General features: G+C 36.6%; 1 protein-coding gene across 2 annotated transcripts in view; it reads left to right on the top strand.

Annotated features, from left to right (window-relative positions):
• Window positions 1-11,736, top strand: part of FAM83B (family with sequence similarity 83 member B) — an 84,681-nt gene extending 72,945 nt beyond the window's left edge. For both annotated transcript variants that reach the window (XM_079781439.1, XM_079781440.1), the window contains exon 5: window positions 5,348-11,736. In XM_079781439.1, the coding sequence (XP_079637565.1) occupies window positions 5,348-7,646 (2,299 nt within the window). In that variant the 3' untranslated portion in view covers window positions 7,647-11,736. The remainder of the gene's footprint in view (window positions 1-5,347) is intronic.
• The last annotated feature ends 13,398 nt before the right edge of the window (window positions 11,737-25,134 follow it).

Raw genomic sequence — 25,134 nt, 5'->3', positions numbered from 1 at the left:
GCAACAAAAACTGTTATCTTTCTACCTATATCATAAGCCAGAAGCAGAATTAAAATTATCATTTATGGAAGTGGATATGAAATGCCTAAGACCACAGATTTTAAAAATTAATCAAAACTCTTAACTAACAACTCTATCTCTTTATGATGTTATGTTAATTTTGAATATATTTCTTTTAAAAATTAATGGTTGTCGTCCCTTGTCACTTTTGTTTTTTTCTGACTAATTATCATGAAACTTTCATACTATTAACAGGAGCTGGTGAAACAGTTATGAACCAGTCTTCATAGAAATTGACCAAAATTTTTAGTTCCTTTAGGTTAAAACCATCCTTTGTCTCTTACATTCTGTAATTGTCACTGTTTTTCTCACAGGCAAGAAATTGTAATTGTCACTGTTTTTCTCATAGATAGAAACATCAGTGATGAGAGAAAATCATCAATTGGATGCCTCCTGCTGCATGCCCCCTACTAGGGATGGAGCCCCACAACCTGGGCATGTGCCCTGACCGGGAATCAAACTGTGACCTCCTGGTTCATGGGCTGATGCTCAACCACTGAGCCACACCAGCCGGGCAGTCTTCATATTTTAAACTCCCAGCATTTTTACACAGGTCTGATGTCTGTACTAACCACAGTCACACATTGTGTGACAGCTCACTCACCATGGTGATGGTTTTATCAGGAAAACCTAAGTGTTTTGTCATATCATGATCCTAACATTAATGAGATAAAACAGTTACATACTGTTTATCAATGTGTGTAAATAAAATTTTTTTAATTGGATACCCTCATTTGAAGTTATATGAAAATCTGGAAGATATTTAGTATTATCCACAACATTGACTGACAGAATTTGATAAGCTCTTTTTAAATCTTAAGATCTTTCTAAAAGTTTCATTAAAGTGAAGTAAGTTTCACTGAAGTTATTGGCTCCAAGATGCCATCTTTGATCAGACTTGCTGATCATCATATTTAGAAATCCATGCCACAACCTGTCACTGTTTTCACTCCATGGACATCACTTATTACCCCCAATCCAAACTCAGAGTTCTTGAACCACTTTTTGTAAAAAATGTGTTTTTATTGCTTTTAGAGAGAGAGGGAGAGGAAGAGAGAGAGAGAAACATCGATGTGAGAGAGAAACATCAGATCAGCTGCCTCCTTCACACACCCCACTGGGGAATGAGCCTGCAACTGGGGCATGTGCCCTGACCTGGAATCTAACTGTGACCCCCTGGTTCATAGGTCAGCACTCAACCACCAAGCCATGCCAGCTGGGCAAGTATTTAATTATTTAGCTAGTTCTCCTGATATGTATTTCATTCTCTTAAATAATGTGATTATACTGCTATTTCTAGATTTATCAATTTTATTTTATCATTATTTTTTAATCCTCACCTGAGGACATGCTTGGAGAGAGAAAGAGGGGAGAAAGTGAGAGAGAAAGAGAGAGAGAAAAGAAAAGGGAGAGAGAGAGAGAGAAACATCCATCAGTTGCCTTCCTTATGTGACCCACAGGGAATAGAATCCACAGCCCAGGTATGTCCCTGACCAGGAATTGAACTAGCAACCTTTTGATGCACAGGACAATGCTCAAATAACTGAGCCATCCTGGCCAGGCTAAACTGATCACTTTTAGATATGATCTTTTGACTTTATATTATGGCAATCGAAGAGTTATATTTTGTACCCACTCATATCCACTTGCCCTCCTGATTCCCATTCACCCTATACAGTTTATCATTATTTTTGGTTAAATAAGAAGTCTGGGTTTACATTACTGAAGTTGTATCAGAATTTATTATTGATTAAGTGATGAATTGATTTATGATATGTTTTCTCCTTCATAACAATGTTAATAATGACCATTTTGTTTTGGTTTTATTCATTGTCTTTGTTTTCTATTAGTTGTTGTTGTTGTTTGTTTGTTTTTTTCTCTCCCAGTTGACTATAGAATTCTTAGTACAAACTTTTCCAGATGCTCAATTACTACCAACAATCTGTGATGTCCAGTCTGGACTAACAGGTGTTTAATGAGCACAGCTGAGGTTCTGGTATTTTCTATATTCTCAGGTAGTTTGAGCTACAGTTTTTAAAATCCTACTTTTAATCCCATTTTTAACTCATTTTTTTTGTTTCCAATCATGGTTTTTCTCTCAAATTTGCTCAAGAACATTTTCTATCAGCGTAGGAATTTTTTAAGTCCAAAAATTCATAATTCCAGATGATTTATGTTTTAACTGGCGATAAAACTCTAAGTTAAGTCATTTTTTCCCTCTGAATTTGGAAGGCATTGCCCTGCTTTCAAAATTGCTATTTAAGAAGTCTCAAACAATTGTACTTCAAATTCTCTTCATGTAACTTTATATATATTTTTTCTTTCTGGGAACGTCTAGGATTACTCTCTCTTAATTTATTTATTTTAAGAGAGAGCTTAGAAAGGAGATCGAAACCACAGACTTAATATTTCAGGACGCTCTAACTAACCGAGCTACCCAGCCAGGGCCTAGGATTTCCCTTTTATTCCATGCTATTCTCAAATTTATTAAGATGTTTCTAGATTTAGTCCTGTTTTCCTTTTGTTGTTCTGGGCAATCCAAATAGTTGTGTCTTTGGATTCTGAGAAGTTTTGTCATTTATTCTTTGACAATGTCTTCTCCTCAATTGTCTCAATTGTCTGTCTCTGGAATTCTTAACTAGATTTCAGTTCCCATTGTATTTTTTTTCCCCTGTAATTTTCCATCCAGTAGTGGGGGCATTATTACTAACAGGCGGATTTCCTCCTGCTTAATATCTGTTTTTTAAAATTTTGTTATAAAATATTTTGAATATCTGCTACTTGAAATATTTTCCTAACATCCTATGTGTGTTTTATGTACTTATTTCTCTCTTTATTTCTTTGAAAATATTAATTGTGTGTGTGCATATTTATTCTTATTTGTCCATTTTCTCTTTTCCTCCAAGTACCTTTTTTTGTCTTTGTTTGGTTTGGTTTCTATAATGCACCTAAGCTTTTAAGCATTATAAGCTATCTTCTAAACTTTATTCTAATGTCTGTCTATCTTTTGCACTGTCTTTATATTTAAGAATAAGAGACTGTAGAACTTAGTGGAAATTGTGTAGGAAATGTTTATCAATAGGTGAATTCACAGAACAGTGATTGGCTGGGGTCCTGGAAATTTTACAGGAAGTTACCTAAATGTCAGCATATCTTTTATCTCTGGGAGTGTTCAGTGTTTCCAGAGAATAATCTCTAAATTAAATGTCTCCAATTGAATATCTTTCCATTACCTGAAATTATATTACAATCGTATTTTCTGATTTACCAAATCCTAGAACATTTTCCAACCACCACACATTCATTAGTACCATTATCTTCTCAGATTCCTAAGCTCCACACCTGCAGGTAATTCTTTTATATCCTATGCACAGCCTTTTTATGACCTGCAGATACTCTTATTCTTTCTGCTTGTTAGTGGCTCACCATTTTTACTCATTCCAATTTCTGCTCTGGTTTAGTCTCTTATCACCTCATTGCAGCTACTTTACTCTTCACAGTGAATGCAATCCCTCATCTTTCAAGTCTATACAACAATTAGCTAAAGAAAAAAAATCATTCTTCAAACATCTCTTTTTATTATAACTTATTCAAACCTGGGAACAGATTTCACACAATCCAACTCTGCTTTGCTTTCAAGGTTCATCCATCTCTTATATAGCTTCTTTACTTCAGGTAAATGTAATTTGTTTCCTGTGTCCAATCAATACATGACCATTATTACTTCCTTTTTCTATGTTTCTTCTTCCACACAAATTGTCCTCCCACACCTTTTGTGTGTGAACTTCAGGGTTGTCTAGTTTCTATCAAAATATTGCTACACTTCCACTTTCTCCAGGGATTTTTCTTGCATTTGGTAGCTGACTATTCATTCCTTTACTTGCTGTTTCTAACACACTTCAGTGTTAGATTGAAATTTCAGTTGGATTGAAATTTTAGTTGGATTGAAATTTCTTTAATGATTCACTTTTGTACCATTTCTTTTAAGTCAGCCTGGTGGCCAACACATCTATAATAATAAAAGCCAGGGCTGCGAGGGAAGCCTGGGTCCTGGGTGCCAGATGGAAGCCGGTGCCGGCAGCCGGGGAAAGGAAGGCCTACTCTTGCACAAATTTCGTGCATCGGGCCTCTAGTGTGTAAATAAAGAACACATAGTAAATGTTGTACTCATACCATCATTCAATAAGTATTCTAGATAACATTAAGCATATCAGAATAATTAAGTTGCACACTACTGTTTATAGTATTTAGTGTATTTTACATTATTACTCTGCACATTCTTTTAAACAATTTAATCTGCCTGCGTTATTGTACCCCCTGTATAAACACTAAAGTCCTTTATTGTGGAGAATGTCTCTATAGTTTTTTCCTTGTATTAACCCCTATTGCATCATGTAATTATTTGATACATAACATGTTAGTCATTTCCTTTTTAGCTCAGTGACTCTGCATGTTAATTATTTAGATTTTCAAACACCAGATTTAACATTTTACATGAAGCTTCAAGGTAACTGTTTGCTCTAAACTCTGAAAAAGAGACCAGAAGTTCCACAAAATACTATCAAGTAGTCACAAATTTATTTTCCTAGAAATTATACCTGTATTAGAAGATCTGAATTGGCATTCTGACTGGCATGGTTTGTGAGGATTAAATTTATCAATCCTGAGAAAACTGAGTGCACTGTTTAATAACTACTGCCCACAAACCCTCTCTCGGTTTACAACTCCCCACATCCTATTTGCATAGGCCTATCAGGCATTATAACATGTTCAAAGTATAAAGAATTTTAGCGATTATGCTGTTCTTGTTCTGATTTTGGATAAGAATAAACTGAGGCTCCACTTCATGGGACTAGAGAGATCAGGAGAAACCAGTTCTCTCAACTTTTCCTGTGGCACTAGCTTGCCTGGACCTTGCCCGGATGCTATATATGAAATATCATATCATTTTTTATTCCATAAAATCTTAGCAGGCAGAGATCCAAAATGCATAGCAGACTTTTCTTTGGACTTCTTGTATAAAGAATTGTGGGTGGATTCAAACCCAGAACTTGAGTTGATTTATTATTTAAAATATGAATATGGGAGTGGAGCGGCTTTTGTATTTATTACAGGCATGTAATGATTGGAGATGTTCTAAATTATGGTTGTCAAGGAAAACAAATGAAAAATATACTCTTTTGTCGGCATTAAGCCACACATTTTTCTTAGTAGTGCTATATATATTGTCATTAATCTTTTAACTCAGCCAACGTAAAATTTTCTAATTTTGATTTTTTTTCCCCAGCTACATGTGGTCATTTGAAAAAGCTCACCTCAGCATGGTTCAGGTAATCACAGGACAACTTGTTGAGTCCTTTGATGAAGAATTCAGGACACTCTATGCCAGGTCCTGTGTCCCCAGTCCGTTCGCTCAGGAAGAATCAGCCAGGGTGAAGCACAGCAAAGCTCTGTGGGAGAACGGCACTTACCAGCGTTCACTCTCTTCATTGGCTTCTGCTTCCAGCCAGAGAAACTTTCTTGCTAGACAAGACCAAATCCATAACCTAGATGCTAGTTACTTCAAAAACAGAGGGCTATACACTCGGAATGAACATGACAAATATAGCATGAGGAATCCTGGATACAAACCTCATTTCGTTCCCAACTTTAATGGTCCAAATACAATCCGTCAGTATCAGCCCAGTCAGAATGAAAATTGGAAGAGGCACAGTTATGCTGGGGAACAGCCAGAAACGGCGTCATACCTGTTGCTGAACAGGACCGTGAATCGCACCATCAATCCTCCTGGTAACTGGAAAAAGCCTTCGGATAGTCTGAGTGTGGCATCCTCGTCCCGGGGAGGCTATGTGAGCCCCCAGGTCACCCCTGCCCAGAGTTTTGGCAATTGGCTTGCCCAGAGGAAAACAACACATCTTGCAGAGAGGAATTCAAATGTGCGGAGGTCTTTTAATGGGACAGATAATCATGTTCGCTTTTTGCAACAACGAATGCCAACCCTTGAAAATACCACAAAGTCATTCTTGCGTAACTGGAGGATCGAATCCTACCTAAATGATCATTCAGAAGCTGCACCTGATTCTAATGGATCGGCACTAGGTGACCGGTTTGAGAACTATGGTAGCTGTGAGAACTTGAAAGCCAGTGCCCTTTATACACATCCGCGGCTTCGCCCCTCTTTAGTGTTTAAACCAACTTTACCTGAGCAGCAAGAAGTTAATAGTTGTACAACTGGCTCTTCAAATTCAACTATCATTGGTTCCCAGGGAAGTGACACACCCAAGGCGGTCCCAGATACCCCTACCAGTGCAGAGCATTTGACAGATGAACCCTTGCCGGAATCCATCCCCAAGCTACCATTGCAGGCAGAGTCGCCAAGAATGCACCCCTTGCAGACGCCTGAAAACCACTCAGCAGTCTTAAACCAAACTACAGATGGCCATCCAGAGTCAAGCAACTATTTATATACAAACTTGTGTGCAAATAAGCAGACAGAAAACCTAAAGAATCAACAACAAAATGAGAATCTGCTTAAAAGGCGAAGTTTCCCATTCTTTGACCACTCAAAAGTCAATTTAGATCATGGAAATAGTAAGCATTACGTTTATAGTACGCTTACCAGGAATCGAATAAGACAGCCTGTAAAACCCAAAGAGGATTTGCTGAAAAGTTCTAAAAGCATGCACAATGTGACCAATAGTGTGGAAGAGGAGGAGGAGGTGATCAAGGGAGACCCTCCGAGTGGCGCAGCTACCAAGTCCATTTCCATTGCTGCTTTGCTTGATGTGAATAAAGAGGAATCTAACAAAGACCTCACTTCAAAGAAAGAAGTTAAGGGTTCCCCAAGCTTTTTGAAAAAGGGATCTCAGAAGTTAAGGTCATTACTTAGCCTTAGCCCAGAAAAGAAAGAAAATTTATCCAAAAATAAGGCATCTCCCTTTTATAGAATGTGTAGCAGCTCTGACACTTTGGCTTCTGAGGCTGAAGAGAATCAAAACCCCAAAAAGTCAGAACCGAAAGTTGAGTCGTCTCCTAGAAGAAAGCGTACTTCCTCGTCAAACTCTCAAGGCAGCATCCACAAGAGTAAGGAAGATGTAACGGTTAGCTCCTCCCAGGGGATGCATTCTCCACCCGATGAAAGTAATGAAATAATGCCTTCTCCAAGTCCTGTTGAAAAGTTCTTAGAAAGGGCGGGGGATGCCTCTGCCCCAAGATTTAACACAGAACAGATCCAATACCGAGATTCAAAGGAGATTAATAGAGTTGTTGCTCCTGTAAGAAAACCAGCTCCTCCTACAAGGTCGCAGCCCAATGAGCTTCTAAGAACTCAGTCAACTGACCGGCGCATTTACAGTCGTTTTGAGCCATTTTGTAAGATTGAGAATTCTATTCAGCCAACAAACAGCATGTCAAATAGCAGTCTACACCGCCCAGAAATAAAACCCACAACTGTGGGCAATAGCTATGGTAGGTCCAGTCCAAGGCTTCATTACAACACTAATGTTTACCACACATATCAGCCAAATGAAAACAAGTTTCGAGGATTTATGCAAAAGTTTGGAAACTTCATAAACAAAAATAAATGAAATACTGTAATTGCAAGTAGATATTAAAATACAAAATGAATATGGCTATAATTATTTGTCCCAAGAACATTGTGGACAGTTTTTGTAAATGCCAATAGATTTCTGTGAGGCAGGATTTGAGGTATGATATATATTTTTACCAACATACTGTGTACAGTAAAGTTATTGTTTATGATAAAGTTGTGCTTAATTATGCTACCAATGGAATGTCTCTATAAACACGTAATTTTTAAATGGTAATGGTAAAAAATGTAATTGGTTTCTTCAGAATGAAGATCTTCTTAAGTCTTAACTAGGAGCTTTAGTGGAGAGATGGTGTATGGGTTTTAACCATTTATTGCAAAGTCATTCCTTTTATAAAAGGATCCTAATACTCTCAGTGGCTCACATCTTTGTGGGGTTTTCATAACTTCAGATTATGAGAAAATAAGACAAAGCCTTTTTGTTTTAATTGCCTTTAAATTTTACAGGATAACTTGTTATATTTTATTAATGTTGTATTAGTTTTTCTGTGGGGCATATACCACTGGTGGGTAGCACAATAATAAACTTTATAGATCAGCATATTTTTTATGTTGCCTGAGGGTGTTTGCAAAGTCTCAGCCTCATGTAGTACAAGTACATCTTAGGGATGTGTCTTCCTTCCAGATGTGCTTCACTGCACCCTTTCCAGGGAGCCTGTACTTCACGTATCCATCAGCTGCTGAGCTTTTATAGTCATTTCTTCTCTCAAACTAATAGCAAGGCAGCAGGAATTGAAAAACCTGAATTATTCCTCCCTTTTACATACTTTAACCTTTTAGAAACGTAAATTTCTACATAAATTTTTATCTTAAGTGTATGACAGTACTTAAGTGTCTTGCTTCCAGAAGTCTTTGCTCTTTTTTTATGCTGTGCCAAATACCGGGTGATTTGGCAGTGTTTTCATAGGAGTGCTGTGATGAATATGGAAAGTGGTACTGTTCTTTCATGACCTTGGGACCTGGTTGAAGGTTTTAAGGCTGCCTGTGTCAAACTCTCAAGGCAGCACCCACAAGAGAAAGGAAGCTGTAACAGCTCCTCTCAGGGGCTGGGGCTGGATGGGGCAATATTTTATTGTTTTAGAAATTCAAGATTCAGTCAAATATTAATATATGTTATGAGATAATTAAAATAATGGCATTAAAATATCTATGCCATTTAAATAACTTTCCCCAGTATTTTCAAACCATGATAAGAAATACAATGGGAGAAATAATAACAGTCAGGAAAAGAAAACATTTACCGAGTGCTTACTTAGACCAGGTCTTGAGCCTGAATCTAAAGTCACCACAACATTTTGTGGGTTAGCATCACCCTCTTTATTTATAGTTGATGACTGAGGTGATAATTGAGACATGAGGCACCAAGAGATAATGCCCCAAGTCACATAATTAATAAGTAATGGTACTAAAGTATCTATCACATACAGTCTCAGAGCATTACCTCCAAAATATGTTCAACTTCTGCCTCACCCAAACTATTAGGGATTAAATGAGAAAAATGTTTATATTTCCTGACTCAAGAGCAATCAACCAAAAAGGATTTAGTTGAATGCCACCAGACAACAGGACACATGGGGCTTAAAATAGTCATAGTAGTTGAGATTAAGGAATTAAATTGAGATTGATGTATGAATGTAACCCAGCAGGCCAGTTTTAATTGCTGGGTAGTCATTTTGATCTCTTTCCAGTTCACCTGTGACAATGAGAGGAAGGGAAGAGGAACCATTGGTGAGCTTCAACCTGCTTCTGTACTAGACAAAGAAGCCCATTAGGGTAGGAAGCTAGGCAGGGCATGGAACTCAGGGCTAGTTGTATATTCACAATAACCCTGGGAGATACCTCCTTTTTGCAAATAAGGAAACTAAGCCTCAAAGAAGTTACATAATTTGACAAGAGTTACACAGCTCTTAATTGGTAGAACGGGTTTAAACACAAAAGCTTATATTTTTAATACTATACTACACCATACCCTACTGGCTTCTTATTCCTCTACTAGTAGTCCTGCGCTTGAATCCGTGCACCAGTAGCTCACCAGTAGCTTGCTGCCACCCTTCAGTAGCTCTCTGCCCACTGTCCCGCTCTTCATTAGCTCCCCCCACCCGCTCCCTCTGCCCTCCCTCACAGCTTGCTGCCCTGCCCCCTTCTGTAGCTCTCCGCCCTCCCCTTGTAGCCAGTAGCTCACTGCTGCCCTCCTGTAGCTCCCTCTGCCCCTGTGCCCCCTCTTAGCTTGCTGCCCTGCCCCCTCCTGTAGCTCTACACCACCCGCTTGTAGCTTGCTGCCCCACCCTCCTGCTGATCCGTGATCTGGTCATTACGTGGTTGGTCGTTACACTTCGCGGCGTAACAACCATTTGCATATTACCTCTTTATTATATAGGATGCTTGAGGAACCTCCTTTGAAAGGAGTCCCTGTCTTTTGCTCTCTTTACAAATTGCAAAACTATAACAGTAACTCTATAGCAGTAGCATTTTATAAACACATTCAGAATATAATATTCAGCTTAGCATCATTCACAAAAGCAGATTTTAAAACTCTCATTATAACCTAGGGAATTCCCAAGTACTACAACATAGGATTTTATTATTTCGGTAAGTTAAATGTAATAGAAAGTTTTGCACATTTTGTCATAAATTAATAGCATAAAAATAAAACTTTGATACAGAAGAGCCATTTTCACAGAAGAGACAGCCAAGTATAATTATAAAAAATGAATTAAAATAAAACTGATGTGCATTTCCTTATAATCAGAAAAGGAATTCAGCTGCAATAAAGCTGTTTCTAATTGTTAGTGGGTTAATTTTTAGAGTCAACTGGAAATTGTGTGCTCTGCATGTTATTCAAAAACATTAACAGTGAGTAAAAGAGATTTGTAATTTTGCTCTTAGAAAAATTGACTTCTGTAATTCTGGACCCACAGTTAACCAAACCAGATTGACTTTAATATCTGACCCATTCTAAGTTACTATTAGATGGGGCACGTTTCAGAGATAAGGGGATAGTGGGCCAATTGTCTTTAGGCAGCTCTGAAATGGCAAATCCTGAAAATTTAGAGCAATGTAATTTTAAAGCTGAGATTACAAAAAGACTATCGTGTAGATCATGTTTAATTACAAGCAAGAGCTAGTTGCCTTTCTGTACAGCCACTGCCATCACTTCTGGAAGCAGTTTTTATACAGTGTCTTGAGTTCCTCCTCTCCCTAGTGAAACGAAGTACAGGATGCTTCATTTTATCCACTCGTGACGGGTAGCTTAGACTTTTGCACAGCAGATTTATTCTCTGCCTTTTTTTCCTTTGGTTATTTTCCTTCTATATTTTTTTCCTTCAGAAATATCTGTATGTCAGAATCTGTGCAGAGTAACTTTCCAAAGTTTCTGTGGCCGAGAAACTCCTCAAGGTTAAAACTGAGCAAGCACACAGTACTTCAAATAATTTACAGGCACTCCACACTCCATGGATATATTTATTTCAAGTAATATAATTCATTTTGCTCCCAAGTGAGTATTGGTAGAAAGATAATGTCACATAAGAGTATTTTCATATTAAAATTTGGTAAGGTCATTTTTACTTTCTACATACTACATTGATTTCTGTAAGCAGAAACTCAAGAAAATTGATGTGATTTCAAAGTAGTTCTTGGCAGGTAGTTTCAGAATAGTTTAAGTGCCTGTATTCTGAGCACATTGATGTCTCTCTATCATAAAGATCGGGTTAACCTCAGTTCTGATGTGCTGTGTTACGGTATGGGTATATGTTACTATTCTCACTTGTGGAACCAAATACCTTGTTTAATCAAGATGACATCCAATGTGATCTAGAAAAGCAGGAAGAAGATTGAACTCTGCATTAACTTTAACTTTTCTCAGGATTATCTAGTTATTCAACTCTTATTCCACAGATATTTGTCTTTTGTGAATATCTGTTGTTCTTAATGTGCCTATGGATAAGGGATGTAAAGAAGAATAACTTTTTATGTAAACTATATGTGATGCTATGTTTGTTTTTATAAAGTTTATCATAATATTGAGTTTGGTTCTAGAATATTTAAAATAAAAAGGATGAAATTATAAACCAAAAAGTCAATTTTTAATATAACTACAATGTTAGCAAAGAAATATTCTTCTAAATTAACTTTGTTTTTAGATCTAACAAATGAATATTAAATAATTTTGTACAAACATCAATATATTGTAAGTTGTTTATTTTTTCTCTTCATACCCTGGATTTTTCCTTTAACTTAGTTATTTTATTATGAATTTAGATTTTTATACATTTTTAATGTTTTTCTATAAATTTTGAAACCATACTTAAACACTTTTAGATTTATTTTGATTAGCAATAATATTTTATATAATCTATCCATATTTGATATCCAGTAACAATATTCTTCCCTGAACAATATTATATACACCTGTTTATTTCTATTTCTAATGCACTATAGTAACTATTTTAAATAACTTGGGACTTTGAAAAATAGAGAATCTATTTTGTTTTAAATTTGATAGCTGATTTGTATAACTATAGCATTTAGTTTGAATAAAATATGCTAAAGGAAGATGAATTAGTGACATTAAGTAATTTAAAGTCTGAAAGTTATTTAAAACTCCAAATGTGTTTTTCTTAGAAAAAACAATTTCTGATATCGCAGATTAAGATACAGTTGAAATACTGTGTTTTGGAAATTAGTGACTTTGTAAAGGCAAATGTGATTTTTAAGTAGGTAAGTATAATTTTAAGTAGTTAAATAAAAATGTTTATTTTTTATTTACCATAAAAACTGATGTTTAAGAAAAGCCTGGTTCAATGGAATGGTAAGGGAAATAGATAAGGGTTTACTTTTTTGTGACCATCCTAAAGGAAACTTTGGAAGAGGCTCAGTTGATTTAACTAATCAAAGACCATCCTGAGGTAATGGGACTATATAAATATGGAAGGGCAGTGTGTGTGTGTGTGTGTGTGTCCTGCCTGGGGAAAGAATCTCATGAGGTGGAATTACCTGAGCTGAAAGCTGAAAGCAGTAGGAAACAGAAGCCAGTGATTCAAAAGAAAACTTGATTTAACAAAGAAAAATATAACATGTCAAATTGGACATTTTTTCTCATAGTAATCTGTTTCAACAATCTGGCTCATTTAGTTACTTAACACATACTGGGAACCTACTTTATTCCAAGTGTGTAGGTTATAGTAGACGTTTGATATAAGAAAAAAGAGAATGTCTTGAATAATCAGAAGCTAGAGCAAGTTCTCATGTGTTTTAAGACTAGCCCAAACTAACAGCAAAATGTGTATGCTACTTGTCCAAATTGTGCTTTGATGTACTCCTCGTGCCTAGCAAAGGGTGCACAGAGAGGTGCCTGGGAAGTATTCTATGTGTGAGTCCAGTCATTTCCTGAACTGTAATTGGTAAATATATATTCCATTAATATCCTTGTATTAATATCTGCATTTTATAACTATTTGAATAGCCATTTTTATCAAAGGCATTGATGGGTTAATGAAGCAGGATTTCTAGTTTAAATTTCAGCCACATTTACCCTAGGATTTAAGCATCTTTAGAGCCCCAACAGGGCTGATCTTCTGAGGATATATATATATGTTTGAAGGAAAGGAAACCCCTGATGAAGAATTCATCCTAAAGAAAACTGTGTAGAGCTGTTCAAATTGAGTTCAAAGGCAATTGGCACACAAGGGAAGGAAGTGGTGTTTTGTGTTAGACATTTAGATTGTCAACCAACGTAGGCCGAATATGGAACTGTAAGGGAAGAATGGCTTCTCTAAAGTCTCCCTGGATGGTGCTTAGAAAGACGCAGGTGTCAGGGGCTAGGCCATCACCATGAAATTCAGTGCACAGCCTCAGGTTTTCAACAGCAACCTCTCAAGGTAAAAAGGCTGTAGCAATAACTGCAGACTCTGCTGGGCAACAATTAGGTACATGGACCACTTTTGGTGTGGAAGGTAATTGGCAATATTACCACAATGGGCCAGAGCAGGAAAGAATATTGCCAGGAGGGATGGGAACTTAATGTTTCTTCATTCTTACTGCGTTAGAATGACCTAGGACAGTGGTCGGCAAATGCGGCTCTTTGGCCCCTTGAGTGTGGCTCTTCCACAAAATACCACGTGCGGGCGCGCACCTACAGTGCGATTGAAACTTTGTGGCACATGCACAGAAGTCGGTTTTCGGCTCTCAAAAGAAATTTCAATCGTACTGTTGATATCTGGCTCTGTTGACTAATGAGTTTGTCGACCACTGACCTAGGAAATACACGTTAGAAAGAGGTAAATGGAGTGAGAGAGGGAACCAACAACCCCCAAAATAAAACAAAAATAAACTTTAATCAGGGATTTATTTTAGAAAAAAAAATTTCTGGGCATACCCTGATACTAGCACATTGTGTCTCTAAATTTCTTTTTTGCTATAGTTATAGGAATAAAGATTGTGAATGATCTTTGTGTGTCTTCGTTGTCAGGCAGATTCCATTAGATTTATTTATTTTTGTCATTTTTTTTTAAATTTATCTTTATTGTTGAAAGTATTACAGATGTCCCTCTTGTTCCCCCCACAGACCCCCTCCACTCCATACACCCCTCCCAGGCTTTCACTGCACTATTTGCACTATTGTCTGTGTGCACGGGTTATGCATATATGCATAAAGGTTATTTGGTTAATCTCTTCCTAATCCCCATCACCACCACCACCATCCCCACCTTCCCTCTGGAATTCATCAGTCTATTCCATGCTTTTATATCTCTGGATCTATTTTGTTCATCAGTTTATTTTGTTCATTAGATTCTACATATGAGTGAGATCATGTGACATGTGATATTATCTTTCTCTGTTTATTTCGCTTAGCATAATACTCTCCAGGTCCATCCATGCTGCCTCAAAGGATAAGATCCTTTTTTTTTTACTGCTGCATAATATTCCATTGTGTAAGTGTACTTCTATCCACTCATCTACTGATGGGCCCTTGAGCTGTTTCAAGATCTTAGTTATTATAAATAGCTAAGAATATAGGGGTGCATATATTACTTCTGATTGGTGTTTTGGGATTCTTAGGATATATTCCTGGGAATGGGATCACTGGGTCAAATGGCAGCTTCACTTTTAATATTTTGAGGAAACTCAATACTGTTTTCCATAGTGACTGCATAGTACTGGAAGTTATAGCCACAGTGATCAGACAAGAAGAAAAAATAAAAAGGCATCCAGATTGTAAAGAAGGAAGTAAAATTCACTATTTGCAGATGACATGATATTGTACATAGAAAACCCTAAGACTCCCCCAAAAGGCTACTGTATTTACTAAATGAATTCAGCAATGTAGCAGAATACAAAATTAACACCCAGAAATTGATGGCATTTTTATACACCAATAATGAGCTCTCAGAGAAACTAAAAATAAAATCCCATTTATCACTGCAACAAAAAAATTAAAATACTTAGGGATAAACTTAACGAAGGAGGTAAAAGACCTGTACTTGGAAAACTACAGGACATTGTAGATTCCATTAGATTTAAGGCTATAATTTAGAAAAAACATTCTTTTGTTTTTGTATTTATTTGGATGTTTTACAAACTATAAAAATTTTATTTTAGCCAACTGTTAAGGCTAAATTCGTTAAATTAGAATGAGTTTTCTAGTTAGTGAGGGTTGACCATAAAGCTCAGAATTAGATGTAATTCCATAAATGAGGAGTCTAAAATACTTAAAATTTGATTTATTTTTCTTCCCCTAGCAGATTATAACATTGCTCTTTTAAAGATAAGATAAAAGTATGTTATATATTTTGCTAATTCAAATAAAAAATAAATTCATTGACCTTTGCAAAGCATTCTTTTAAATGTGTTTTATGTGATTCAAAATTAAACAATATTTGTGATATCAAGTGCTTTCACAGTGCTTGGATAGGACTATGAGTAAGTACTAATTTCATTTTACTTCCAAAGGAAAAATGTGAGAGATATATTTTGCATTCTAATAATGATAAAGTAGAAGACATTGTTTGGAAATACAATTAAATAAAAATAGATGGAAGGGCAAAGAGCAAGTGGCAAGCTGAATGTTACTTCCATCTTCTGACAAACCACTCTTTGAAACTGAACTTCTTTGTGCATGTTTTCTTTCATATTTAATGAAAAGGCTATTTTGTACTTAATGGGAGTAGTGCATATTAAAGACATCCCTTGTCATTTGAGCCCCTTGAAAGAAGGGTACAAGGTAAACATTAGCGTAGTAGAATTATCGTCTCCGTAGCATTGCTTTGTGTGTGGTGTGTGTGGTGTGCGTGGTGTGTGTGTGTGTGTGTGTGTGTGTGTGTCTGTGTGTTTAACTTGGCTAATGGCAGTAATAGCTTTTAAATTCTTAGTTATCTCCAGTGAATTCAAAGTTTGACAAAGAGGTTGATTTCCAGATGCTGGGAATTAAAACTGTAAGTATAGAAGGATAAAATATATTTTTAAATGTCATCTAGCTTAAAATGTTTTTGCATGAGTTCCAAGAAATATAAGACCAGACGTCAGAGATTGGCCAGAACTGGGAAATGGAGAGCACGTGGGTACATGATCCAGTACAACCTCCAATGACATGCATGGAGTACCAGCTGCTCCATCAGTAAAAAATGACAGGATCTCATTGCTGCCTCTTGGAATACTAAAAACAATTGTTTAAGAGACTGCAAGATTTCTGGAAAGTTAGTTTTAAGTTGTCTATCTCATGTTTGGGATTCTGAGAGACCATCTATCCCAAGAGCAGCACACCTCAGTTTGGTTAATGACAAAAAGTATGTTTAGCATGTGATGACCAGGCTAGATCTTTTCTACATCGGGTTCCATACTGACTTATCCAAATTTATGCAAGTTTTTTTTTTTCTTATACTCAATATAGTCTAAGCAAAAACTATTTATAGGTCCATTTTTCAAATACTTAACAAATTATTTTCTTTTCTACACCTGGATATTATTTGTCTTATATCTCCCTATGTCAGAGTAATAAACATATAGGATAGGTTGGGATTTTAATTCAACATGCATACTGTTAAATTACCATCAACACTGTCCTCTACATTATTGAGCATGGGCCTCAAGGGTTACAGGATACATTTATGGAAATTATGTAAACACGTAGTACAAGTTCAGAAATAGAGGCTTTAACACAAGTATAAGTTTACATAGTCACTTTTGTCAAGTCTTTTGGTTCTTAAATATAGCACTATAGATGAATGTCTACTAAACCATCCAAAAAACTGTTAAGTTTGTCACTTTTTAGATGTCTAAATGACTCGTTCATTTCAAAAACTTTAGTACCCAGATGTTCATTACTTAATACATTTACTTGATCAGTTTAAATAAATTTGAGACTTGAAATAAAGAGTTACTATGTCGTAGGTGACAGTAAAAAAGGTAGGTCTGTGGGGCTACAGAGAATAAACTTTATTACTAAGCTGAATTCTGCAATATAAATAGTATTTATTTTGTTTGTGTACATAGTACCATCTCAGGAGGCCTAGCTTGTGTCATAAAAATAACATTGAAACTGACCTTGGTAATATAAAAAAATTTCAAAACACACAACGGCATTCAATTTTTTAAAAAAATCTAAAAACCAAGCTGCACCAATATAAACTAAGGAATGACTTTGGTTACCTGGATGGTCTATGAAACTGGACATTTCTTTGTGGTTGAAAAGTTAAAGAATAATTAGAATGTAATACCAGAAATGCCAGTACAATGAGAGTACAGATGTTTATACTCAGAGTAGAATATATGCTCAGGAGGACTCTCGTTTTATACTAGGGTCAAGTAGGGACTTAACTACTAGAAATCTATTTTAAAAAATATTATTGATGTATATTCTATTCATATTACATTTAAATAACTAATGAATTATAAAATGTGCTTGAATACATCTTACTATTTGGAACTAGTTAAAAAATTGAAATAAAAAAGGGGATGGCCATCAAGATTGATGATTCTGTGCTTTGTTAAGTATGGAGAGAGAAAACTAAGGACTCACAGACTTGGGAGAGTTATTTTTATATAAAGCATTCTGAATGGACAAATGCTATCTTATTGAAGTCCAGTTAATAAATTCAAACTTTATCAGTATTAGTTATTCATTTAAAAATACCCCAGGGGTCAAGAGAGCATAGTAGAGACAGCGGCACAATACATCAGCACTGATTATAATAGTATTTATTGAGGGCTTATGGTATAAGGTGCAATGTATTTTAAATGCATTGTTTCAAGTGACCTCACAGAAATTATATGGGCTAAGTTTTACTATTCCCATTTACCCAATGAGGAAACTGAAGCTTACAGAAATTTCTTAATAGTCTCAAAGGATAAGGAGAGAGTAAGTAGTCAAATTAGAATTAAGATTAAGATGGTTAGATTTCAAAGCTCATAAAAATATGTTTAGAACTGATTGATATTTCATGGATAAATTAATTAATTTCATGGTTCAAAGCCCATTGTGTGCCCATCCGTGCCTAAACCACAAAGTCTGTTCAGAACAGATTCATTATCACAGATTAGAATAAAGAATCAGATTTATCTATTCACCTCAGCAAAATTAATTTGAGGCACTTAGAATACAAAATATTATGGTTCCTGGAACAGTACTTGGCAATACTGAATACTCCATGAGTATTAGAGATGGGAAAAGAGAGGAACATTCTTGGATGCTGTGATTGTACCTACAAGGAAGATGATGCTGAAAGATATGTTCAGATTGGACACTCTCTCCAATGCCCTTACTATTTTATCTTGTACCTTCCTTCCATTGGGATTGCAAGTCCTTTTCAAGTTTAATCTCCTTACGTCTCTCTGAAGTTCTCCTTCTCCTTACCTACTTTCTACTTAGAAAAGTAAATTTGCCTCTCCACTTCATGCTTATTTACTCTGTCTTTGCAAAAGATCAAAGCAAATCATATGTTCACAGTGAACAAATTTTCATTAGTTTACACAGCAAATTTTGTGGCACATAGCAGTTTCCCTGTGTCTGTCCAGCAAAAGCATACCTTTTCTTATAATGTGCATTTCCACAATTAAATGTTTCATTAAATTTGAGTCAATGATTTTTCATTAATCCCTTATATTAGGAAATGGAAATATTTTTTTAAGATTCAGCATCTGCCTTCAAAGAGTTTACCATATGTTGAATCCAGCAGAATGGCTCAAGTAAATCAACAATAAGAAAACACCAAAAGTTCAAGAAGAGGCGTGCAGACAAAATGCTAAGATGGCTCAGAAGATGAAAGAAACATAACCAGGTGAAGATTCACATGCTTTGCTTACTATGTGTATGAAAATAGCTTAAGTATGAAGCAAGCTTTGTCCAGAAAATTAGTCAAAGGCACAGTTTTGGAATACCTTGTTTTATTATTTTTATTTTAATATTAATTTTAGAGCAGTTTTAGGTTTATTCACAAAATTAAGGGGAAGAGTACAGAGACTTTCCTTATATCTCGCTCCCCCTCTCTGCACATGCATACTCTCCTTATGGACATGACTCACCAGAATGGTGGCACTTCCTTTGGTTCTTTCTTAGGATTTCCATCTGCCTGTTTACCTTGCCCATGTGTTCTTGCATACTGTGCACTTTATCCATTAGCTCCCTTAGCATATTAATCAGAGATGTTTTGTATGCTCGGTCTGATGATTCTAATATTCCTGCCATATCTAGTAATCATGCTTGATCTTTTGTGTTGTGTTTTGTTTTGTCTTCTGGTATGCATTGTATTTTTATTTTTTTATAGGGAACGTGATTTACTGGGTAAAAGAAACTGTTATAAACAAGCCTTTAGTAAAGTGGTGTTGGGGTATGGAGGGGAGAGAGAGCATTCCACGGACTTTTAGGGAGCCTTCACAAGGCTCAGCACCCCCTCTCCCCCCTTCACCATGTTAGAACAGGATGGCTAGAGTGGGCTGGATTTGGGTATTTCCCTTATCCAAATTGCTTTAGGCTCTGATAAAACCTCAGCAGGTTAGGCTCTGGTCAACTTGTTAAGAAACTGGTTTCTTTCCCACACTCCCCTGGGAATCTGGCTGAGTTTCTCTAGGCGAATCCCTATATATGGAGACTCCATCTGACTGGGTCCCCTGCAGTTTTTAACTCTTGGAGTTGTTCACACTGAGACTCCAGGAATTCTTCAATTTCAGTGCATTGTTTCTACTCTGGCACTTGTTTACAAGGCAATTTTTCCTCGTGATCGCTGCTCCCATAAGCCCTCACTCCCTGTATTCACTTGTGTGTTTTTCCAGTCTTCAAGGCACTGGTTTTCCCAGTGTCTTCTTCCCATCTCTTACAGATTTCAAAGAGTTATTGATTTTTCAGTCTGTACAGCTTTTTGCCTTTTGTCATTATGGAAGGACTACTTCTAAGCTCCTTACAAATGGAAATGGAAATTGGAAAGACAGATTTAATTTTTATCAAGTATTTCACCCTTTAACATTTTCTAAAACTTATGTCCATTTTTCTTACCTAGAGTTTTAAAAAATAACACCTTACCTCTTTTACTTCTCCACTAAGGTAAACAACAGTTCTACAAAAGCAGTGCTCTCCCAAGATGTGCCATTTACCTTTAGAGCCGAGTCACAAAAGCAGGTTTTCTAAGATCCAACATAGCAATAATTGGAGAATGAGGCCTTCCAGAGTGGACAACATGTCATAAATTCAGATTAAGAGTTTCAGTCCAAAGATCCTAATACCATCCACAATGAAGATAGCATGTGATAATGCCATTATGGCTTTGTTAATTCATAAGTCACTTTCGCATCACAATACTATTAATTTGCCATTTGCCACAGTCTATGCAGAGGTAGTCCATGCAATCTATGCAGCTCTGAAAATATTTTAAAACATATTTCCTTAATCCTTCATGGTCCTACTTGTATACTCTAACATATAAAATAATAGCATCCTTGGAAATTAGCATTACCACTAATTGAAAATGTAATCACCTCTGTGGTGAAAAAGAACAAAAACAGACTGTACAATTATTTTAAATCATTAGATCTAAAATTTAACAGTTACAATACAAATAAAATATCATAAATATATTTTTAATATTTATATTATAAACTGATCTTAAAATGAATGTTGGTTATTAAAATGTTATCCTGAGATAATGATTATTATGATGGAATTGTTTTTTATTTATTTGTTTTTCCTTTTTTTAAAGATTTTGTGGGTATAAAGTTTATTTTTTTTAGATGTATTTTTATTGATTTTAGAGAGGAAGTAAAGGGAGAGAGAAATAGAAACATCAATGATGAGAGAGAATCACTAATTGGCTGCCTCCTGCACCCCCCTATTGGGGATCGAGCCCCCAACCCAGGCATGTGCCTTGACCAGAAATTGAACTGTGATCTCCTGGTTCATGTGACGCTCAACCACAGAGCCACATCAACCTGGCATCTTTTTAATTTGTGTAATGGATTGAATCATTTCCCACTATTTCCGGCTTCTGAAACCAAGAAAGGATTATTTTTTCACTTTACTGGCAATTAAGTGAATACATAATTTGAATAATCATTTGCAATTATTTATTGGGCATGGTCCCATAACTTTCATCCAATTCCAAACGCCTAGCATATGTGCTGTGCTTTTGAAGTTAGGTTAGAAGTAGACGTGTTTATAATATGGAGCTTGGCAATCATTCCACTTGAAATAGGACCAGAACTTCACTGCACCATGCAGACGTCAGCAAAGCCAAATGTTCTCCTTATAAATTCAGCTGCACACCATTTTACAGAAGTGGTAGCAGGCACCTTCTGCCAAACCTATCTACAATGGTCAAGAGAGAAAATATGGCCTCAGTCATTAAAATGTGATTACTTTCTCAGTGTGAGATTCACTGACTTTTGTAACAACCAGAACTGTAGCCACGGTATACACTAGGAGTTGTTCAGGTATGATCTCTTGAATCAATCAACCCATTTTATCTTAGTTTCACCACCTATATTTTAGGGGAGGCCAGGGCAACTTACTGAGTTCTCTGACCTTTAGCTTCATTATCTGTAAATGGGGTCAGCAAAGTTACTCAATTAAGGCTCAGCTAGTAAATGTTTTTGGCTTTGCCACCCATAGGGTCTCTGTTGCAACCACTCCCCTCTGCCTTGGAGAGCAAATGCACCTACAGACAGAATGTAAATAAATGGCTGTGGCTATGTTCTAATAGGACGTCACCTATGGATATGCAATTCAAATTTCATATAACTTCCCATGTCAGAAAAGATTATTCTTTCTCTGATTATGGTTCAACCACTTAAAAAGTTGATTGGGCACACACAAATAGGTGGCAGCCCAGACACATAGTGTGACAAACCCTGATTTTTATAATGGGCATAATCTTAGTAGGTCCCTTATGGTGTCCTGATGAATAAGAGAAAGAATTAAAGTTCTTAGCATTATTTTGATCTTTACAATTTTTACTCACATAAATGTTTTTATACACTAGTCATCCTGGGAGTTAGTATATATTTTTCAGCCATAGTGTTACTCAGAATGGTTTTGTGTACCTCTTGGGGAAGTGGCCTAAGAGACTAGATTAGACTCTCCTACTTGCTGAGAATTTGGCCAGCAGGAAAGAGAAGCATGAAAGCACTAGATGAAATCAAATGACTTAGCTTTGTAGCCACCCCCTCAGTGTCACAGGGCTTGGGTAATTCTAGGTTTCAGACAGGCCAGCAACAATGCTAAAGGAAATCCAATTTAGTGGGTTGAACAAGATCGCAGGGGTCACTCCCATCAAGAAGTGTTCACATCAGTAAGTCATCAATGCAAAATATCCTCATTATGAATACACTCAGAATTAGTCCACTGAGCAGAGATTTATAGCAAGGATTCAATCCAGTGTGGTCTGACATGCTAAACTTAAAAAGGCAATATTCTACAGAGCACAGAGATTGACGTTGGCTATGACTTAATGTATATTTAGTTACTGGGGCTCAATAAGACCTCCTGCCTGCCCAGTTTGCAGTAGTAAAACTCACTCCACTGGTGAAGAATATTGGTCTTGATTGGTTCAGGAGAGATGGTAGAATTTTAACATTAAGTGTGTATAGGGTGAGTAGCTCACTCTCATTTATACATATAATGAAAAAATTTAATCTCTACTCAATGGTTGTCAGTATGTATTATTCCCATTTTATAGAAATAGTAAGTGGTAGAATCCAACACAGTCTAACTGGATCTAAAGTCCATTCTCTTTTTTGAAGAGAGATTAATTTTTTTTCTCCCAAATGCCCCTGTCAGCTCTCCCTTTCTTCAAGTTTTAATAACCTAGCAGGAAGTTGGCTAGCCCACTGAGCTGATTCAAAGGAAGAACCCAAGGTTCCCAGGTAAATTCAATGCTGCTTATTCAGGCTCACCTGGACTTTTTTCATTTTCTAACAAGGCATTTCCCTGGTTTCAAAACTTTCATAGTTGTATAATCCATGGGATGTCACTTGCCATCTCCTACTTCTCTATAAATATGTGAAGTATTATAGTCAGAAAGCTAATGAAGCATGGCTTGGTGCCCTCTCCATAGGAGATGTGGAGAGTTGCTGAGAGCATGGTGTGCTTCCCAGCTTGGATAACACCCTCGAACCCATGATGGTGGCCCTGAGGCCGAGGGCAGGCCAATAGGCTACCATATTTGCTTCCAACAGTTAGGTCTGTGCTAGGTAGACCTCATTAGGCATCGGACCCCATCTGTGACTTAAAAAACAGGAATAGATTCAGAGTCTGCTTCATTGCTCCCTGCTCGAGATCACCATGACCAGGCTTTGGGGCTCTGCCATGCTCTGCACACCCAGGGCCCCAAGAAGGCTAGAATGGGCAGGAGTCATGGTACAGGGAGGGCGTGGCCAAGCTGGACAAGGAATTGACATTCTCTGATGACTTGCCTCCAGGCAAGAAACACTTTCTAAACAGATGTGGCATTATCAGTAAAAAAAAAAAAAAGTGAATCACTAGTTTTTGAAAACACACTCAACTTTCCATCAGCCATGCTAGAGGTGCAGTTGAAATTACTTTCTTATACTCTTTTTAGAAAGTTATATTTTAAAATCATTATCATTGGAAGAAGCAAAGAACATGCACCGAAAATTATAGAAATAAAATATTGACAGGTATATCAGGTTGCGCATACTAATATTATTTTTCTGCATTATGTAATAGATGTGGTACTTTGTGGTTTAAGTTTTTTAATTCTTTACGATTTCTATTCTCATTCTTATTAAGTATGTACTTTTCTATTTTTATTCATACTTTTATAACGTTTTCCTTAAAGAGGAGTCCCCAAATTAAATGTGCTTCAGGCATCACAAAACCTGAATCCGCCTGCATCCAAGGGTGAGGCATGCAGTGCTGTCTGCCTCTCTGACAACTATTGCAGATTTTTAAATTTTTAGACCATAAATCTTTCTTTCTCACTTCATTTTGCTAGAGGTCGTGTTTGTGTCAGTTGTCCATGTATTCCTTGCCTTGGTCATAAATGACTTGAAAACGGGCAATTTGAATATGCATATGGGAGCATTTGAGTAGCTATGGCCCTAGGCAAATTATGCAATCTCTCAATATCTCTTTTTAAAAGTCTATTTATACAGCTTGTGCTGAGCATTCAATGAAATTATGCAAATAAAGGGCGTAGAATAGTTTCTGGCTTTTAGGAGATTGTTAGTGTTAGCTAATAGGTTTATCAACATCATTTTTATTGACCTGATCTATGAAAGGCAGGGATTAGTTGTTGGTGTCTCATTCATTGGACATTTACATTGGGCGCCAAATCTTAATCATGGGGGTAAGTTCATGGATGGAAACAATAAAAATAAGTTGCAGCTGGGTTTAATGGAGAGGGAATGTGCTCGGAGTGCCGTGTGGCACTAAAGGGCCCGTTACCTGGCTCCAAAGGCAACGCCACCCTTTCCCCAGATATATCTGATACAGTAGCAACTTCTTGGACTGTTTATCTTTCCAAGGTGACTACTTTGACAAGGTTCCTACAAACACAATTCTGTCCGTGGATGTATGAGGTTTGTTGTGCCTAAAACTAAATCAGACTCAGAACCCATGTAGAGCGACTTGGTTCTGCCCAGCTCCCTTGATTAGAAGGCAGGAGGAGTTGGTGTTCATTCAGCCTGGCACATCTCAGTGCATAAGGAAGCACAATAAAGGCCGGCAGATGGACACACGTGGCGTGAGAAGAAATGCAAGCTATTTTGAGTCCCTGGGAAAAACACTGCTTTATAAATTCAAGGCAGCCTTCTATATGACTTCCTTCCTGATGCTTTGTCAAAACCAACTTTGAAATATAAAAGACCAAAGAAGCCCAGGCTTGCACTGTATTCAAAGAAAGGCATATTCAGTTATATTTTGTTTAAAATTATATGTCTGAATTCAGAGTTAGTGGGAAAAGTGCATTCTTTTCAAATGATTAGATAAAACTCTCACACTTAGATTAATACGAAATAAGCAA

The sequence above is a fragment of the Cnephaeus nilssonii genome, assembly GCF_951640355.1.
Source record: "Cnephaeus nilssonii genome assembly, chromosome: 9".
Classification (NCBI taxonomy): domain Eukaryota; kingdom Metazoa; phylum Chordata; class Mammalia; order Chiroptera; family Vespertilionidae; genus Cnephaeus; species Cnephaeus nilssonii.
Note: the sequence above shows the minus strand (reverse complement) of the source record. Positions and strands in the feature narration are given on the sequence as shown.